This window comes from Anarhichas minor, unplaced genomic scaffold (genome assembly GCF_050575085.1).
Source record: "Anarhichas minor isolate MPS153535 unplaced genomic scaffold, ASM5057508v1 ptg000016l, whole genome shotgun sequence".
In the NCBI taxonomy this organism is placed as follows: Eukaryota; Metazoa; Chordata; class Actinopteri; order Perciformes; family Anarhichadidae; genus Anarhichas; species Anarhichas minor.
The window spans coordinates 302,852-322,925 of NW_027466462.1; the positions used below are offsets into that span (position 1 = coordinate 302,852).

The 20,074-nt window shown below is 39.9% G+C and overlaps 1 protein-coding gene and 1 long non-coding RNA gene across 3 annotated transcripts; both read right to left on the reverse strand.

The window, feature by feature from the left end:
- Positions 1-7,623: 7,623 nt before the first annotated feature.
- LOC142950711 (uncharacterized) lies at positions 7,624-14,185 on the reverse strand. Of its 2 annotated transcripts, none has more exons than XM_076092279.1 (10): positions 13,884-14,185; positions 12,559-12,627; positions 11,664-11,800; positions 10,585-10,678; positions 10,163-10,189; positions 9,848-9,927; positions 9,649-9,739; positions 9,454-9,561; positions 8,582-8,779; positions 7,624-8,194 (listed from the first exon to the last, which is right to left on the reverse strand). In XM_076092279.1, exons 1-10 carry the CDS (start codon positions 13,912-13,914, stop codon positions 8,058-8,060), a joined length of 972 nt encoding a protein of 323 aa, XP_075948394.1. In that variant the 5' UTR covers positions 13,915-14,185; the 3' UTR covers positions 7,624-8,057. The 2 variants fall into 2 exon arrangements, with proteins under 2 accessions (XP_075948394.1, XP_075948396.1); XM_076092281.1 differs by having other exon boundaries at positions 12,574-12,627; positions 13,884-14,183.
- A 1,769-nt stretch (positions 14,186-15,954) lies between these two features.
- On the reverse strand, positions 15,955-18,348 carry LOC142950724 (uncharacterized). The gene is made up of 3 exons (XR_012954492.1): positions 18,220-18,348; positions 17,258-17,356; positions 15,955-16,318 (listed from the first exon to the last, which is right to left on the reverse strand). It is a non-coding gene; the product is annotated as an uncharacterized LOC142950724 (long non-coding RNA).
- Between the last annotated feature and the right edge of the window lie 1,726 nt (positions 18,349-20,074).

Consider the following 20,074-nt stretch of genomic DNA (forward strand, 5'->3'; position numbering starts at 1 on the left):
TTCACATTGGGAACGAACATCGGTCTCCTGCTAGAAAGATTTTCATCCAGAGTTGGGTCAAATGTTCTCATTGATGTTAATATTTTGTTTTGAGAGATTTAAAACAAAGTACATACTATTACTTCAATTTTATTTTGAGAGGAAAGTTTGACTTTCTTCCTGAAGAATAGCCTTCAACATGTTTTAGAGATGGGCAGATATTCTATCAACTGTCTGAATCAAATGTCCGGATTGTTTCAAATTGAATCGATTCGCTTCATTTTTTGTGACTAACTGTGTTTAGATGGTTCCACAGAAAAAACCTCATGGAAAGTGTCTTGTCACATTCTAAGCGGTAAATATTGAAGAGGGGAGCTGTGCACGTACCGTGATGGATCCAGATGCGTCGGGGTTTTTTGGGTAGTAATTCATCACTGTCCCAAAAAAATGAGAAGCCTGGGCGACGCTGACCAGCAGCAGCAACAGGGAGAGCGACATGGTGAATGTGTTGGTCTCTCCCCACAAAGACAGCAGGTGAATACCAACAGGCTTCACTGGTATGAGGAAATGTTTTGTGTACAAGATTATAATCACAAAATGAAAATGCTTTTCTATCTCTACGTGTCAATAGTGCAAAGTAACTTGGAAACAATTGAGGCATGATGCGGATCATAGACGGTGAGATAAACATTAAATATTCTGTGTTTGCAGTTTGTTTCAGGAAACAGTTTGAACAGGCTCTGAGTGGACTCACCGTGAGATGGAGTTCATCAAAGGAGCTCCGATCCGTTTGAATCCAGAGGATGTAGATATTAATGTACGATATATGAAGACTGTGCACATGTATCTTAAAACAATGGCCCAACAATAAACAGTAAAGCGTTCGAGTTACGTGCCATCAATGTGTCAGAAACAAGTGAACTGTCCACTTCTCTGCGTTCAGACAGAGGAAGGAGAGAAAAGCAAAGCAGAGGTGGGTGTGAGAAAAAGAAACGTGATCCAGAAAATCCAGTTCCAGCAGTGTGAGGTGTTCAGGGGTCTTTGTTTCTAACCGCTGTGAACGCACCAAATTGGGCCTGAAAGAGGCTTAAACGCTGCATTCCACGCAAACGTTTTGACTTGGCAGGAAACATAAGGCTTTACTTTGACTTCATATTACACATTATTCATATAGATCCACTTCATCATAAACATTCAAACCATCAGTGTTGGTGCTGGTGAGCCATAACTAAATCATAAGCACCTTTCAGTTGTAAAAGTGTCTCAAATCATTTATGTTCTGGAGCAGATGATGAAACCATCATTTGTTTTTGGGGGCGTCAGTGAGCTGGTTTGGAACAAGTTGTAGTTTATCTTTTAAAAAAGCAAAGGTCTCTCCTTGTGACTCATTTAAAGTCAAATGTTTTCACCCACATAGATCATTTCTTCACGTCTGGGCTCAAGCAAACATAGGACACAAAGTAAGGACATTAGTGTTTGATAGATTATTTCTTTATTGTAACGATGCTTCTTGGCAATAAGTCTCATACCGTTGGCAAGCCGGTTTATTCCCCTTTTAAATGGGGCCACATTCATAAGGAACATGCATTTATGGGATGAGCAGCAGAGCTGAGCATGTGGGTTGCGGCCATGAAAAATTTGGCAAATCTTCTCTGCCAATGCCAATTATTACCTAACTCCACGGTTCCCTTCAGCTCTACGGAGCATTCATCAACTTCACTGTTGAGTCACAGAACTGCAATGATGTGAACCTGACAGTAATATTTATATTTCATAAACTCAAACACTTCTGACACGACATCTGTTATGTTTCTGCTGATTTCCATGATGTGAACTTTTTACTATCATGAACGTGCATCTACTCCGGATCATGTGACTTCATCAAGTTGAAACGAGCACTTTAAGACTAAAATATTCCTGCATGAGGTCCATGATCTGTCCGCTCAAAGCAGGAGATGTGAATATATAATCTGCCTTTTCTTTCTTTCCAGAATGGGGAATGTGGAACGATGCAAGCTGCAGGGAGAAGAGAGACTTTGTGTGCATGATGAAAACTTGATCATCACCAGCTGATCTTTGCTTTCACGTGTTCAATCATCTGATCAGCTGAGCTGCAGGAGGACCAGTCTGGTTCATGATAACCTGTAAACACACGCTCTGAACTTTACTGCAGTAAACGCTTCAGCACTCATCCTCCAGCGTCTCCTTTCATTTGTTCACGTTCAGCAGTACGAGTGTAGAAATCTTGTTCAACTTCTTCCAGACTCGTTTCTTTTTAACACAACTGGTGAAACAACAGTCCTGCAGCAGACGTCATGGTGTCAGCATTCTGTGCTCACGAACCTCTTTAAAGGGGAAGTTTAATCATTTTCTAAATGTCTCTACCAACCAATGAATCCCATGAAAACACCAAATCCAACAACGAATAGATTCCAATAAATATCGACTTAACGAAAGCTTGAGATGTTGTCCTTGAAGACCTCTAATCTGATGATATCCAGTAGGATGAATCCTCCAACGCTGTGCTCCAAAAACCCTTTTGTATTTCGTAATGTCATTATGACATTTGTTATTGAGATTGATGACTTGTTCAGTGTTCATGCTGTAATGTTAAACTACCCAACAGTGTAAAGAGGTTGAATTAGCAGAACGTTAAACATCTACACCAGGGGTCACTAATAGGCGGTTCCGGACCCAAACGCCGTTGTATGTGGACCCGGACCTAAAACCGATAGTCGATCATAAATAAATTCGAACAGAGCGCTTCTAATTTTACCGGCACAGCTTCTCCAGCCTGTACGGCACTCGGTCACATGTGTTGTAAATCATACGTGTGTGTATTCCTGTAAACGCCTCAACTCCAGTGACATTTACACACACACAGGAGACGAGAGACCCAACAGTCAGAGAAGTTATTTCACATGACGTTCTCTAAGAAGAGAAATGAGACCAGAGAGACCAGAGACACCAGAGAGACCAGAGAGACCAGAGAGACCAGAGAAACCAGAGAGACCAGAGAGACCAGAGACACCAGAGAGACCAGAGAGACCAGACTCTTTAACCAGGAATGTACAGACTCGTATATCTTCATTCTTCCTACAGACAGTTCAAAACCAGTACGTCTCGTACGTACAGAGACCACGGAGTGAGTTTAGAAGCGGTCATGTGAAGCGTCACTACGAGACAAAGCACGCACTGAAATCTGAAATGAAGGTAGAAAAAATAAACGATCTAAGAGCCCAAAATGATCAGAATCCTAACACATGAATTCACTGCCCAACAATGACGTCAACAGAGAGAATAGAGCTGAAACAATCTGTTTAATAACCACACATAAAGCCCCTTATTAGAAGATGAGCATAATATGGATATCGTGGCTTTTTTGATTGACTACTTCACACCTCACAGTGTAAAGCTGCAGGACAAAGACAATTCAGTTCAATTCATTCTTCTAAAATTAAGTACTTTATTTTAAGAGTCACATTCTTCAAAAGCTTTCTGATATGTATTGTATTGTTTAATTCAGCCTACATGTTACTTGAAATAAGAGAACATTTATTTATTATTAGAGTATATTATTTATAATTATTGAATTATAATTATTGATTATTGAATCCAGTTCAATTTGAAATCTGACAATAAATATTGTTTAGATATTTTTCTATTTCTTTATTTGCTTTGACAGTCAGATGTTGACGACATACAGACGTTAATACAACTGTTGGCTACTTCGCTATACATGGGACTCAGTGATAGAACAAGTTGAGACATTATTTGGTGCTCCGGACCTTTGGACGAGGAAATTCTCTCTAATGGACCTCGCTGGACTTTAGTTGAATACCCCTGATCGACACTAACACATTAACAATCAGACCGTCTGAGTTCAGCACCACGGACAGAGACGGCAGAAGACCCCCTCTCTGTCCAGCAACAACTATTTCCCTTCACTGTAAGTCACCGTGTCTGTTATTTAAACAGTGTGTCTGTTTCTACACGAGGTGTCAAACATCACACCTGATCCACATCAAACCTTACTTCATGGATACCGACCGTGTTTATTCTTAACTGTTCTTCTTCATGTGTTGTCAGCATACGTACAGTGTTGTTCGACAGTGTTTGCTGTAGCATTCTACTGATAACCTGTCCAGGGGACTACAGACTCTATCTAACTCTGGCACATTGAGGTGGAGACTGAAGTGTTGATTAATGTGCACTGTCCCGGTAAATTAAGAAATAAATATACAAAGTGGGAGACAAAACGTATTGTTGGACACAATGTTGAGGTTTAAACCAACAAATGGATTTACTTTGACACAACCTCCAGCAGCACTGCAGGAGAGACCGTTACTGCTTAAAGAACTTCTCACATTCTTGTAGATTAGACGTCTATGAGGACAAAATCAAAAGCTTGCTCCAAGTCAATATGTATAGGACTCAATTCATCATTGGATTTGGTGGTTCATGAGGTTTATTGAAATGAAGTGACAAACTGAAAATTATTATTTATTGATAAGGCTAGTGGACACAGAACGCTTTCACCAGGAAATCTGCTGCAGGACAGTTTGTCCACAAACATGTTTAAAAGAAGAGAAAAAAGGTTTTCTACAATCATGATGCTAAAAATCAACTAATAAAAGGAGCCGCTGCGTTGACACTGATAGATTGGGATGAAAGGTAAACAGTGTTGGGTGTTTAGCTGTAGGTCTGTGTGAAAGCCTGCTGCGCCCTCTTGTGGTTGAACTGAGTGGATCTGTTCACGAGGAGACGACTCATGAAGAAGAACAGTCGTATAAATAACACGTGTAGAGTGATACAGTAACCGCTGTCTCTGTCCGTGGTGCTGAACTCACACAGACCACCACTGAGCCGTCATATTGATTCTTATCTTATTATCTATACGAGTATTTAATCAGCGAACCATCACTGTGGTAAAAAAGTAACACTGGTGGAAGTATTTAGATCCTTTTACTACATTAAAAGTACTAATACCATTCTGTAGAAAAAATAAAATAAAATCCATGTACTCAAAACCTTACTTAAGTAAAAGTATGTAAGTATTATCAGCTAAATACTTACTAACACAATAGTTCCCCTGAAATGTAGTGGAGTAGAACTATAAAGTTATTTAAACGGGACATACTTAAAGTACAAGTACTTCAAATTTGTACAATAAATGAGTAGTTACATTCTACCACTAAAGAGTACACAAAGTACATTAATAAACTGGCCACTTTGACGAGAACGTTACTGCATGACGGTAGCGGTTCATGTAGCTCTATTATTATTATATGTAAATTAAAAGACTAAAGAAATATATGGACTTTTGTTTTCACTTAGACGCCTTCTGGTAGTAAAAGCAAAAGCTATAGCGTCCTAAAGATGAGAGACGGAGGAGAACGAGCAGGGAACAGACCAGGTTTGTCTGTAGTCCTGTAGTGATGAAGTCCGTGGGCAGTGGTGGAATGTAGCTGAGTCAACATTTCATGGTTGAAAATGGCTCAAAACGCCATCAACTGAAAATATTCTGCATTGTTATGGCTTTAACTGCGCAGCAGCATATCAAGTTGTGATATTACTCTAATTTTACCAGCTGCAACATTAACGAGTTAGTTAGTCTGCATAATGAGTCCGTTTACTTCTGCTACTTCAAGTGATTTATGTTCATTTTTTATACTTTTGTATTTTAACTTGAGTAAGATTTTGAATTCATTACTTTAACTTGTAAAAGTATTTCTACATTATAGTGCTTTTACTAAAAGGTGATCAACGCCAAATCCGGAGCATTGCTATTGCCTCTCAGTGGCTCTCAACATGGCCCCGGCTGAGCCGTCACCATGGTGAGCTAGCAAGAGGGGCACAATCGCATCCACTAAATGTCACTTTATCTACAAAGCCAGGAAAAGCTCCGTTTACAACACACACAGAGGGAGATCCACAATGTACACCATGTTCACCATCTTTATTTAGCGTGTTAGCATGCTAATATGAGCTAATTAACAGCTGAAGCTCATTAGTTTTGCAGGTATTACATATTTTCTGTTGTTGCAAAAAACATCTGTATTTTAATTGTGTCTGTGAATTATTTTGTGCATATATTTAATCCTTGAGGCCTTGTTTGCAATATATGTAATACATTCTTCATATTTTTCATGATCTGATTCCTTTATAAAAGGTAACTTAAATGAACTTGTTGCATCTCTACTCGACGATTTGTTCTTTAAGAATTAAGAAATAAATGACTTTAAGTTCATGAATAAGTTCTTCTCACATTCTACAAACACATTCAATCTGATGAAAGCATTTGATTTTATTCAATCTAATTATAAGTGTCTAAACTCTACAAAGGAGTCACCATGTTGTTACCTTTCTTCTCCACTAGGTGTCACTAACGGCTTGTTTTTAACAGTGTAGATGTTCTGTGTTCAGACAGAAAGAACTCAGTTTACTTTTAAACTAAAACTAGAGTTGTACGATAACGTCACAAACTGAAAGCAGTCAGTGACTCTTACAGTTTAATCTGTTGTTGAGGTAATAGATGCATCGCATCACTGTTGCATACAGTAGAGAGAAACTGCAGTGATATATGTTGTTATTACTATTGGCCTTGTCCGCTACACGAGACGGACCAATAGTAGATCGGCCTTCTTTCACATGATTCAGATGTCATCAAGAAGTTTTCCGCTTCAAACACATGACAAAAAACATTTACTGGCAGAGAGGCGAGGGAAGTGCTCAGTAAATGACGTGGGACACCATTTGTGTTGTTCCGCAAACAGGAAACGTGCATCTAACGTCTCGCTCTCCTTAATGTTTCTTTTGTGTCCCCACTTGTCCTCGTATCTTCAGGGTCCCCGCTTCGCCCCGCTGTGTACCTATGAGTGTGTGTGTGTGTCTCGTTCCTGTGTTGCCACCCACGTGGGCCCTACCCACCAGCGCACCTGCCTTCAATCAGCTCATCACCTCACAGCTTATCAACCCCGGCTCTCCTCCCTCTCCTCACCAGATCGTTGTTCCTGCGCTCAAGCTTCTAGCTTGCGGTATCCCGAGACATTCTCCCCATTCCACCGTAAGACTCATTTCTCTTTATTTGTTCTCTTTTTTCACCAACATGCAGCTCAACACAACAGCAGCCAAAAAGACCTCACACACAACCCCAGGATCAATTATCGTCCCAGATCACCGAGCACTTTTCTTTCCAAACTATAAAATGTTTTTCATCCATTACACAATGTACACAAAAACACTGACAACAGGAAGCATCACCAAATGTGTCTCTATTGTCTCTGAAGTATGTTTTATTTATTTATAATCAGCATAAAGAAGGGCACTTTCACCAGAGGCCCAACAATAAGACATTACCACTAAACTTAAGTCACAACACCATTGTGTTGCGATTTTAAACATTTTGCGATTTGTAACGTTTTTTCAACTGCAACTCGTACAGTTTGTCAACATCAGTTTTATCTAATACGATAAAGATGCGCAGTATCAGTCTTATCATATGTGTAGTACTACTTTTCACTTTGCATTGTGGGATACTTTGAGTCCATTCGGGTAAAATACAGTTTACAGTCCTATAAAATGGTGAACCCCTCGTATAGTGTGGACTCTTTAGTGCGTATTGATTGAAACGGACACGGCCAGTAGAAATACAAGATGTTTAATAGCTTGATAACAACATATGTTTGTAGTTTGAGAAAACAGTGCTTACAGCAAATAATAGCTCTCATTACAAAAAGCCTAATTCATTTTTAAGAGACAGCGTTAATAAAACAGGTTGCTGCTGAAGGCACCAGCTAAAATCGCTGAGTCATCTGGCTCATTGGCTTAGCTGGTGGTTAGTTCAGGTTAACTGAGCTAACTCTTGTTTGACAGTTATGTCCATTTAGATATAAACCCATTATCAGGATGTGCTGAATCCATCCACACAACCCAGAACATGAAGCGTAAGCGAGCTCTTTCTGTTTCCAGCTTGGTGGTTCACATTTATACGCTCTTCACTGGCAAATAAAAGACCGAAACACTTGAAGACCTTTTTACAGCCACAGTCGTGACCTCCATGTTGAGCTGTGGGGTCGTCATTGGAGGTGCAAAGATGAAGAGGAGAAGGAGAAGGGGAGGACAGAAGAAGAAGCGTCCGGAGAGATGAGGAGCTGATCGCACAACGCCGCCTCATCAAGGTTTATTTCAACAAACGGGTCCCTGGAGCAAACCGCTAAAGAAAAGGGGATAAAAAAAGTACATGACATTTTAGATTTAGATATATTTTCATAAAATATTCAGCAAAATGCACTTTTATTCTCTCTGAACTGAAACTGAAATTGAATGCAGCGCAAACGTTTTTGAGTATACTCTTTGGCGTACCTCATACCGTATATTAAACGTTGACAAGGTGGTTTAAAACCACATTTTGTTCATTTGGGCACATATTGTAATTATATCCATGACACCTGCCCGGCTCCTGTCCTTTAAGGGTCATTCCACCAATCATGAACATGAAGTTCAGTATACTCAAACAAATACTACTCTAGGCCTACTAATACTGCTGTGTGCTGGTTTTTGTATTGGTATTTTGTGTTTGTATGTATTTTAAGTATCTTACACGGGTTGTTGTTGTTCTCGTTCTGCTGGTCCTCCCCAACAGCATCGAAGAACATGTTAATACAGCTCATTGGGCTGGGTGGCTTGTCCGCCGGGCCGTCGCTCAGCGAGGGACTGTAGTTACTGGTGTTACTGGTGTTACTGGTGTTACTGGTGGGCGACGTCTCCGTACCGTTTGCATCTGGCTGTTCCTGTGGAGCTGGAGCGAGCAGAAGGAGAGAAGGAAAGGTAAGACGGGAATGTTTTCTGAGTGCACCAGAGAATATTTAATATATTTAATATATATTTAATATATATATTTATATTTATAATACCAGAGAACACCATTATTGGCGTCTTCTATTTCTTCCCTTTGTCATCTGTTCTATTTACTACCTGAGAACCTTATTTCTTGTTGTCATCTCGTGACCTACATTACCTCGACTCTGTGACAAAAGTCTAAGTTTTTAATGGAGAGCTATTAAGAACAAAACAGAGATTTGATCAGAGGCAAGATGCGTTGTTGATAACATGGAAACTAACACAGGAACAGGTGTTTGTGGTGAGGATGAGGCTTTTAACTTGACTTTAGTTTTCAAGAGTCATGGAGGGGAAAACATAAACGCATCCGAGAAACGTTTGATTTCCTCTTGTGGCAAACTGGGCTCAGTGCATCCATGCTAGATCCATAGTTTCCTGTTTCCTGTGATAATATGAGCTGGTGGTATTTTCATGGACTACACATTGATATCTATAACCTAGAGACTCATGTAGCCTGTGATGGATGACAGTTTAGCTCGTGTTTGGGTTTTCACCACATGGTTTGCTGTCGAAAGAGTTTTTAATGGTATTGACTTCACAATGTTAAATATTGTAATATAGCATTTGATGTACCGCTCTCTCCATCGGAGCGCCGTTCCTCCGACGGCAGAGTTGTGCCGTTGGATACAGGAGGAGGTGGAAGGTCGCCGGTGGTCACTTGGTCTTTAGAAGATGGTCGCTCTGAAATACAACACACAACCCGGAGAACACGCGTCAGGACATGCTCATACACACTCATGTTACAGTCATTTAAAAACATCAACACACCCAGGTCGTCCAGGTAGACTGTTTCAAAGGTGCCGATGGGTTCGTTCAGATGGTTGGCGGGAGCCGGACGATGGAGGTCGAACGAGTACGTCTACACGAACAAACAAACGCAACGTCAGCGCTAACTGCTTAGCATTGAACGAGCGGATGTAAAATGTGTATTTTAAAGGAGATGTCATGAAAAACGTGGTTGTCTTACCCTGGAGACTCTCCTGAGGAAGTAGAGGATGGCACACAGAATAATGATCACCAAGATGATCAATACGAGGATCACATAGCCTGCAGACAGAGACGGTTTCATTAGCTTTGAGGGTCTTCGTGCCACTTGTAGAGTTTATCTAATTACGTTTGGGCCTTTTTGAGTGTTTTACACCTTAAAAAGTAATTATATACATTATAATAAGTCAGTTTAATAGTAGTTGCAGGAGCATCAGTAGGGGACAGAAGGATGAATAGAATAGATGCTGGTTTACACTGATTAATAATAGAAAACGTAACAGTACAATAAACTTACCCCAGTTAAAGGACGAATGACCCGCGTCTTCAATTTTTACGAAAAGAAACAGACTTCAGGTTAACGTTCAGTAACTCAATCCAAACAGGTTCATGCCCCCTCGTGGAGAACATAAATAAATATAATATACAGACATAAACCTTTTCTTCCCCTCTTGATTAATCCATTAATCATTTCAGCTGTTAAACATCAGAAAACAGAAGTAAATAGATTCCCAGAGCCCAAAGTGATCTCTTCAGAGAGCTTGTTTTATCCAAACAATAAAAAGACCTGGGTGACATACCGGCTGTTATGTGTCAGAGTGAGTGTTTGTGTGGCGGTTAGCAGTAACAGAGAGTGTGAGCATGTGATGGTTGTGGTTTGACACACAGGAAGACACACTGAGGCACAGCAGGCCTTCTGCATCCGCACCAGTCGGGTACCTGGTATGGCCGTCGGTGTCGATGTGCTGCTTTTGACTTCATCTGTTATCGTCGTAAGCGGGCCGTCTGTACCGGATGTTTCTGCTTCTCGAGTCTGTAAAAGACGGTTAAAGCTTCACGTAACCGACCAGCTGACATCTACTGTGTGAGTGACCACGCACGGGGTGAATTCATGTGAATTCAGCTTTTAATGTGTTGCATTTAAACCGTGGAGATGTTCTATTGCAGTGATGGAAGAAGTACTATCATGTACTCAAGTAAAAGTAGCAACACCTCACTGTTGAAATACTGCAGTACAACGTTTAGTAAAAGCATCAACATGTACTTAAAGCACTCATTATGCAGAATGGCCCATTTCAGAATAATATATATTTATTATCTTATTGTATTTTAGTGGTGCAGTTAAGATTTATCTTAATTGCTTTATAAAACATTATCTGCTGAGTAGATTGTGAATTTTCCCCCCAACGACCAATAATGTCTTATCTTATTTATCTATAATAAAACATAATTAATCTGTTAAATATACTGTATCATTAATCTCAATCAAAGTAACTAAACTGTTTCCTGAGATGTAGTGGAGTAGACGTGGAAAGTAGCGAAATAGTAATATTCAATTAAAGTACTTGTACCTACAAATTGTTCAGCACTTGAGTAAATGTATTTAGTTACTTTCCAGCACTGTGGTATTGTTTCTTAGTAGTTTACAGTGTTTTTTAAGGACAGTGCTAGTGTTTGGGGTTATTTTAGCTCAATTTAAACACGCTGTATTACCCAAACATTTTCAGGAAAGGATAACTTTTTGTGTTTCATTTCCGACGTTCCAGAAAGCAATTGTCTCCTTTTAGTTCCACGTGATTATCAACCATCAGAACAACTGGTCACCATTATGTATTCGTCTATTTTTCTCAGAGAAAGACAGAGAATAAAGGTTGAATAATGTCTTCAGCATGAAATAAAGTCTGGTGTGGTACGACCTCCTCAGTAATGAGAAGATAACTTCAGGTTCCACTTTGATTGATTGAGTTGTTGTTGGGTGGTCACATGCTACAGGATGACGGGCTCAGGTTGGCTGTTACCGTAGAGCCTGATGGAGGCAGATCTGTTGTATTGGTTGATGGATCATTCTGAGGAGACGAGGAGGGCGGCGTGGTGCCGGTAGTCGTATTCTGACGTTCAGCTTGTAACGGAGGTGGGGTAGGGTTGAGTTCAGGATCTGTATTAGACGTGAAAGACGCAAACAGAATCAGACTTTGTGGCTCCGAGACCGCCTCCCCTCACACGACACCGATACAGGATGTGGTGGGCCCTGTCCCCATGGCTGTGACTCAGAGACGGAGGGTGAAGGGACAACAGAAAAACAGTACAGAGCCCAACATGCTTAACACAGCACATGAAGTCACATCCAGATATTACCTGACAAGACATTCACATTTCAGGACTGCAGAGTACAATACGTGGTGGTTCCTAAAGTGGTTCAAGACTCTATGTAAGAAGGGAACCCATTGGTTTCTGGACTGCTGTTGAAGCCTTGAGTTCGGCATATTGGCCGTGTTTTTTTTGTCTGTCGTCACCTTATTTTTTTGGCCCGTCACCACCCTTGTTTTCAGCTGTCACCATCATGTTTTTTGGGCCGTAGCCATCTTGGTGAGGGGGTGGAGCTAAGTACAAGCTAAGCTAATGCTGGCTTCACATTTCAGAACCAGAAGTTGCTGCCTGCTCAAGGACAAGCTAAGGCTGCCTTAAGACTTGTTTCTCACTTTAATATGTAATGTATATATTAATGTATATATAAATATATATATGTATGTTTAATATATAAAAACACTTAAACTGATCCCACACTCACAATCGGCGTGATGACATTACTAGTTTAAAACACTTTGGGAACCACTGCAATACAGAACTGTCCATGACGGACACGACCAACCCTGATCCACAATAAATCAGTTATCAAGTCCGTCGTCACTGTACCTTCCCTCCCCTCACCTGCAGCAACAGTAGATGTATTTTGGCCTCTGGAAATTGAAGAAATTGCTAGAACTGAAACAGAAAGAGAGAATGATGAGGGGAGGAACATAAACAACAAATGTGACTTTTAGATGATGTTTTACTTTGTACTGCAAACATTTGTATTCATATTAATTAAGTACACAGGTTCTGGCTAATGTAAGCTAAAGGAGCGTCCGCTCTGAAACCTTCTGCACATATTCTCTGTTGCAGTTGACAGGTCAACTTGTTGAAGGTGCTAGTTTTACTTCACAGATCTGTTGATGCAACAAGTTTTCACACGTGTGAAGAAAGACAAACGTTGGTGTGAAAATGTGATCAGTGAAGTAAAGAAGAGCAGTAGAGAAGGTAGATCTAAAGCATAATATAGTCACACTCTATTCTGCCTACGTTGACCTCTGCACTGTCTGTTGCTGCGTGATTTGAAAACTGGAGCTTGATCTTCTATTGAGATCATTTGATTTATTTTAATATGTAATGCATGAAATGCTTTATGCCCCATATAACATACTTCATATATACACAGTGTCTCATACTTTCTGTGGCAGAAGAAATCGGATTAATAAGATTAATTAATTAATTAACGATTGCTTGATGCCTCCCATCATTTTCAAAAATAAATATATATATATATATTCAGATGTACTTAGTTTCATATTGAATAAGGAAGATCAATAAATTGGGCAATAATACCTGCATTATTTTTGCACATTTTAGGCAGATTAAATGAGGCTGTGCTGTTGAGAAAAGTCAGGGAACATAAAGACAAAGTGACAGTAAAGACTAATTATGTGAAAATGGTTTAAAATTAATAATTGACTGTTTTGCTTTGTAATTTCCTGAAAGTTCACTTTTAGTCACTTAGTCTTAAGTTCCCCCTTGTATCGAAGCATTGGTGTGCTCCACATGACTTCCTGCATTATGTTCCCGAGTCCTTGAATGAACCTTAAAATCATTCAAGGACATTCAAGAGTAGATTTGAGACTAAATCAAGGCCTTGGAAGTGTTGGTAAATTAAACGGATGGAAGCGGGAGCAGCTAGATTAGAGATTTCACAAGAACTTCTTGAATCGACACCATGATCAGTGAAACCACGAGGCGTCTGCAGCGTCTTATTCAACAATCTGAACTCCAGCCTGGAAAGTTTAGAATTGCTGGAGTCTGTGTGAGTGCAGGAGATCAGCGTACAAATGTAGTCGATATCAATAAATCAATAAATAATTCTGTAAGATATCGCTCTGAAAGGTGAACAAGAGTTTAACATCTGAGGCAGTTTGGTCTGAACTCACCGAGGAAGCAGAGGCGACTCCACGACTTCATCGTGGTGACGAATTTACTTCTCTCTCTAAAAATATCTTCTTAAAGATGGTGGAGGATCATCCACAAGGCTGTGGAGGGTCCTATTTTCTTTATTGTTATTCCTTTTTCCACAAACTCTCTTCCTCTTCTCTCACTTTTTAGTGAGCTTTCTGTTTTGTGATCTCTCTCTCTCTCTCTCTCTCTGTCTCTCTCTCTCTCTCTCTCTCTCTCTCTCAACCTCCTCCCCCTCTCCTCTCTCTTGTTGTGTCTCTCATCCCACCTACAACTCACATGTTGCCTCCCTTCCTTCTTTGCTTTATTCTCACTCTCCATCTCTTGCTTTGTGTCTGTTCTAATCCTAGATGGCCAAAAGTATGTGGACACATAACAGTGGTACTATGATACGATGTTTTTCTAACTTTGTGGGAATTCAACTCTTTCCTGTTTCATCCCGTTCCCACTTCAACTCGTCAAATGGGAATTGTTTTTGTGGTTCCGACACATTACAAATGGCTGAAATGAGCTTCATTCGTAGGGAGACTGGGCTCAGCATTAGAGGTACGGTTGAGGAGCTCAGACATCCGGAGGGAGCTCAGAGTTGAGCCGATGCGCCTTCGCGGCAGAAGAGACCTGCTGAGGAGGTTCAACATCTGTGCTGGGAGTGAGAACGTGTTGAAATGACGATGAACCCTTGAGCAAAGCCAGCTCACTTTTATCCTTCTTCCTCTTGCTATTTCTTATATCTGGTACTTTCCGGCTACTGTATGTTTTTTCTCCACCCTAACCTTTCCTCTCTCCCCCCTCTTTGTCTCAACATCTAGACCCACACTCGTTCTCGCTCTCTCTCTGCTATACTCTCTGTCTCTCTACCCTCTTATTCTCTCTCGGTATCTGTCAGTATTCAGGAACTGAGTAATCAACCGCAGCGCTAGCTGCAGATTGACACAGGATGCTAGCTCAGTTTTTGGTTCCCCACCTCAGTAGCACATCAATAGGACCTGCAAAGTATTAATTCTCACTTTGTCATGTTTGCAGCCACAACATACAGTGCACACAAACGGCATCATGACACCCCTGCAACTACATTTGGCAGACCTCCTCTAAAAGCTATTGAAAACCAGCTGTATTTATTTTTAAAGATTTCACTGATTTCAGATCAGTCTAAGAATGTCTTACTTCTCGACAAGTTGAGAAACTTATCTAAAACATCTAGTTTTTTTTTTTTTTCAATCTTTGGATAACTGGCCAAGATGTGATGTCAACAGCAGCACCAGTGGAATTTGATTTTGATGAAAAAAATGTCAGATTTTAGAGTCTGATTGGGTGGAAGAAGTACTCAGATCCCACAAGTAGCAATACCACGAAACAAACAAAGGACTTTCACCAAGGAGACCGCTGTTCTTGCTCTATTCTGGTGTGAAATCAAAAGTCAACGTTGCCTTTAAGCTTGTTACGTGATGCTGTTGTACGTGACGTTACAAAACAAAGTATATTAAAGACGGTTGTTTAATTCCGGTACTTCCGGTTATTACGTTGTTGCGTTACGTTGTTGCGTTACGTTGTTGCGTTACGTTGTTGCGTTACGTTGTTGCGTTACGTTGTTGCGTTACGTTGTTGCGGTAGGCGTTACGTTGTTGCGTTACGTTGTTGCGTTACGTTGTTGCGTTACGTTGTTGCGTTACGTTGTTGCGTTACATTGTTGCATTACGTTGTTGCGTTACGTTGTTGCGTTACGTTGTTGCGGTACGTTTTTGCGGTACGTTGTTGCGTTGTTATGACCTTTTTTCTAACCTGAACCAAGTAGCTAACTAACTTTAGTTCAGAAGCGTTTCCATTTGAATAGATTAGCACTAAAATGTTCTGTGCCATCAATGTTAAATTCCTGAAAAGTTGATATTTTTGGTTCAGTGTTTCTAATTTTGCAATTGAAGATCGTATTTCACGTTGAATTATTATTAATTTAGTAAGTAAAAACCATAATAATAAAGTAAACACTGAAATTAGTTCCAGCACCCAAAAGTAATGGACCTGCTCTATTGAAATCCACAACAAAATAAAAACTTTATTATTATTATTAATTATATCAAACTTTATTGATCAAACATTTTTACTCATAAATTATTTGAAACATTTTCACTTTAGTTACTTTATAATGTACATCGGAAGCAAATTAAAGATAATGAGCAGCATCATCTGCATACAGACACATCGCAATAACTCCAGCAAGCAATGCAAACAAAATCATATCCTGGCTGGATAAAATAAAGAGATTCAGAGATAAAGGTGTATTCACTAAGTCTATCATTAAATAAGATGCTATTTTAATATGCTAACATGAACAGAACCAAGAGAACATAGACCAGACAGAGCGGGTGGAGGTTAGCTGTGGAGGAGGAGGAAGAGTCCTTGGTGGTGTTTCTTGCATCTGTAGGTAGAGAGAGACGACAGGTGAGCCATTAAAATGTAACAACACGAGGGAGAGAACATTTTATGAATGAGTAAAAGGCCCAGTCACACCACAAAGTGGCACAGCAAGGTTTACCCATCTTTGACTCTAGGAGCTGGTAAGCTAACAGCTAACACACTAGCAAGCCAGAAAAATGCTAGTGCTATTTAACCACAAGCTTTGTTTTCTCTGGCATTTTGTTCTCAGAGTTGTACATCATTTCATTACAGAAAGAGTTATTGAAGGGGTCGAGGTGCACTCCAGCTAACTGTAACTTAGATTCAGGAAGTTAAATAAAAGTGATTGGTACCAATAGCTTCCTCTGTTTGGAAATCTAAGCTCAAATTCATGTGGCACATAAAATGTATGGTTGTTGTAGTTTGTACTATTTGAAGACGAGAACGTAGATACTGGAGAGTTCTGCAAAAACAACAATGTTTTTTTCTCGCTTTCTATGTGACTGTGATTGTGCCAAACAAACTATTATGGTTAAAGATGAATGTAAAACACCCATCCACCAACCTAAACGCTGCACCTTCACGATCCACATCTCAATGCATGGCATATTACTTCCTCTATCAGTTGGCTGGCTGTCCCCGGTTAGCTTGATAGCCCTTATATTACAGTATGATAAAGAAAAATGTCAAATGTCTGGAAGCTTATTTTAGAAATACGTACTTGGATAAGCAGAACAGGGGTTTGATTTTGTTTTAAACTTTATTGTTTATTTTTTCAACTTTAACTGTAAACTTCCCCCAAATCCATCTTAAAGAGTTGGACGGATCGGCTACGTTAGTTATCATAGTGTTGACATGAATAAAACAAATGAGTGATCATGGAGTAGATTGAGGTTACCTGAGGAAGAAAGAGAGGAAGAGTCATTTTGAACTAGCCATGGATCTGTGAGTGTCAAGTTACCAGGTATGAATAGGTCGTAGCTTGATTCACCGATGCCAGATGCTGAAAAATCCAAGTTATCGTAATCATCGTCTCCCTTTAATAAAACAGCTGCAGCACCTACAGGAAGAGCAATCAAAGTGTGTTAAAATGCAACAACAAGCTGTTTTGTTAGCTGTTTTTATTTGTGACCCCTCAATACAAAGCGTGTCTGCTACACTTGTAACAGCGAGAATAAGTTATTACGTAAGTTGTGAGTAGTTTAATGGAAATTTCCCAGAATTTTTTTTTACATTTTAGATCAGAGATAAAGGCAATGATAAGTGAGAAGTCTGAAAAATAAACATAATTTAGTTTTGTTTATCCAGAACATAAATCTGGACATTGGATAAAGATGTTCATAATTCTTGTTTTCTTCTGTTGTCAAAGGTTTTTAAAGAGGGGATGTAGTATAAATGAGTGTGTGAGTGATGTGTGAACCTTCAGCACACAGAGAGGAATGAACGAGTGAAGTTTGGTGAATGTAAGAGCTGCTGAAGTGGAGATTTATCATCAGAGTCTGAGAACAAACTCATTGAGAGGAAACGTCCTTTAAAGAGACGTTTAGTTACATTACAGACATTTAGAGACTCTACAGGTGAACACATGAACTCATAGATATCACCATGAAACTTCACCACTTCATCACTCACATTAAGAGGAGTATTTATTGTGTTAAAAGTTTACTGAAATGTTATGTTTCAATATGTTAATGAGGCATTATGTAATGGTAACTTTTGGTAAATTTAAGATAAATCTACAGACGCAAACAGATAAAGAAGTAAAATAAAAACCTAAATGTATATTTTGGAAGTTTTCTTTCCACTAGTCTGAAAGAAGACATGATATGAAAGAGATTTACCTCACTGATCCAAACTGAAATAAGATCCTTGTTACAATGAAGCAGAGATATTTCAGAGCAAACAGTTCTTTCTCTGACTCACCGAGAACCCAAATCAGCAGGTAAACCTTCTTCATCATCACCTCCTGTCCTCCTCTTCTTCTCCTGCAAACGTTGAAAAACACCAAAGTTTACCGACTCTGTGCCGTCTGTGCCCTCACGTCTGTGTAACCTGAATACATAATCAGGTTACCAACAGGAACTAGCTCACCACAGCTTCTCGAAGAGGAGACGAACTTGCTGTCTCAGCTGATATCTTTCTGATTGTATATTGACGTACTTATATCAAAGAGTAGTGTTTGACCCTGCAGACAGCAATCTTTTACTGCAGTAAAAGTATTAATACACTAATACCACATCTGGAGATACGAGGTTTCCACTGGACAGGAGCCAAATACATTTAGGAAGCCTTTTGAATTAGTGCATCATGTAATTAATAACAAATACAACAAGAAACACACAAACACATCTCCAGGATGTTTTCTGAAAATCAGATTGTCAAAATCAGTTTTATTATTTTTACGTCATTTTGGCAATAATTTATTCCAAAAGCAGAGACGAGAAACGGTAAAGAGCAGCGACGAGGCCCAGCTGGTCTTCACCAGCAGGAGGCAGCATCAACACACGGCAGTGCATCCCATAACGCCCCCATGGTAACACAGTGTGCACTGTGCAGAGGCTGGCAGTGTGAAGGCTGCAGTCAGTCGCATCAAAAGCGGCAAAAGCAGTTGCTGTCACTTTCTATTCATCTTTTGAGAAGAAAAGTATTTCTGCTGTATTTGCTGAACGATGTCTGATTTCACACTCGACCTGATTTTGCACACAGAACGCCGTAGAAGCCTGACAACAAAAACAAATGACACACTTTACACTGAAAACAATGAAATGCACGTTGATAGAAGAGCAAATGAGAAAAATCAACATCTGGTGATTGCAGAAGAATTTAGATTCATTTCATTTGTTGCATCTTGGTTTCTTGCACTAAAATATCAGTGTTGGTTAAAGTAAGGCTTTGACATTACTGTGTGTGTGTGTGTGTGTGTGTGTGTGTGTGTGTGTGTGTGTGTGTGCGTGTGTGTGTGCAGATAAAGACACAACAGGAAAACAAACAGGTTGACATAATCAATCACAGATGCTCTGCCCGTTTCATCCTTTTCATTTTAGGTAATAAAACGTCATACATCTGGTTCAAAGTGCTGTAAAAATCCACAAATAGCTGCAGCAGTAAAGACAAATAGTTAACAACTGGTGCAGACATTTACTGGACATGTGCTCAAAGGTTGAGGTGAAGCAGCTCAATAACACAACAGGGGGACAAAACAAAGATGTACAACTGAAGAGCTTCTCTTTTTTTGTTTGTAAAGGGCCAGTGTGTGTAGCATGTCAGGGGATCTATTATCAGAATATATAATAATATAATATTCATAACTACGATTTCATGAGTGTTTAAACACCTGAAACTAAGAATCCTTGTGTTTTCGTTAGCTTGGAATGAGCCCTTCATATCTACATTGGAAGCGGGTGGCGGGGTCCGCCATGTTGAACCGCCACGTTTCTACAGTAGCCCAGAAAGGACAAACCAAACACTTATATATTTAGGTAACCTGAAGGCCACCGTAGTTCTCTCCACGCTTGTGAAACTGCGGCCGTCTGACTTCCTCTCCTAAAGTAGTCTTATCATGAACCCGTTTACAGCCGACAACCAGAACACGTGTGTGCTAACACTTACGTCGTCGTTGTCTACAAACTGTAAAAGGGTCGGTGTTACTGCGTTACCACGGTTTTGCACTCTGCGGCTCTCGATCTGCACTCTTGTAACGGGAGGAGTGAGCGGAGGAGATTCAGCTGGTTGCAACCGGCAACTATCGCATGCTGTGTATTACTTCAAAACAAAAAAG

Coding starts and splice junctions, on each gene's coding strand:
- LOC142950711 (XM_076092279.1), bottom strand. CDS start 13,914: ATGAAGTCGTGGAGTCGCCTCTGCTTCCTCG. Junction 10,190..10,584: donor GACACCGACGGCCATACCAG/GTACCCGACTGG, acceptor TAAAAATTGAAG/ACGCGGGTCATTCGTCCTTT. Junction 9,562..9,648: donor AGTCTACCTGGACGACCTGG/GTGTGTTGATGT, acceptor GTTGTATTTCAG/AGCGACCATCTTCTAAAGAC.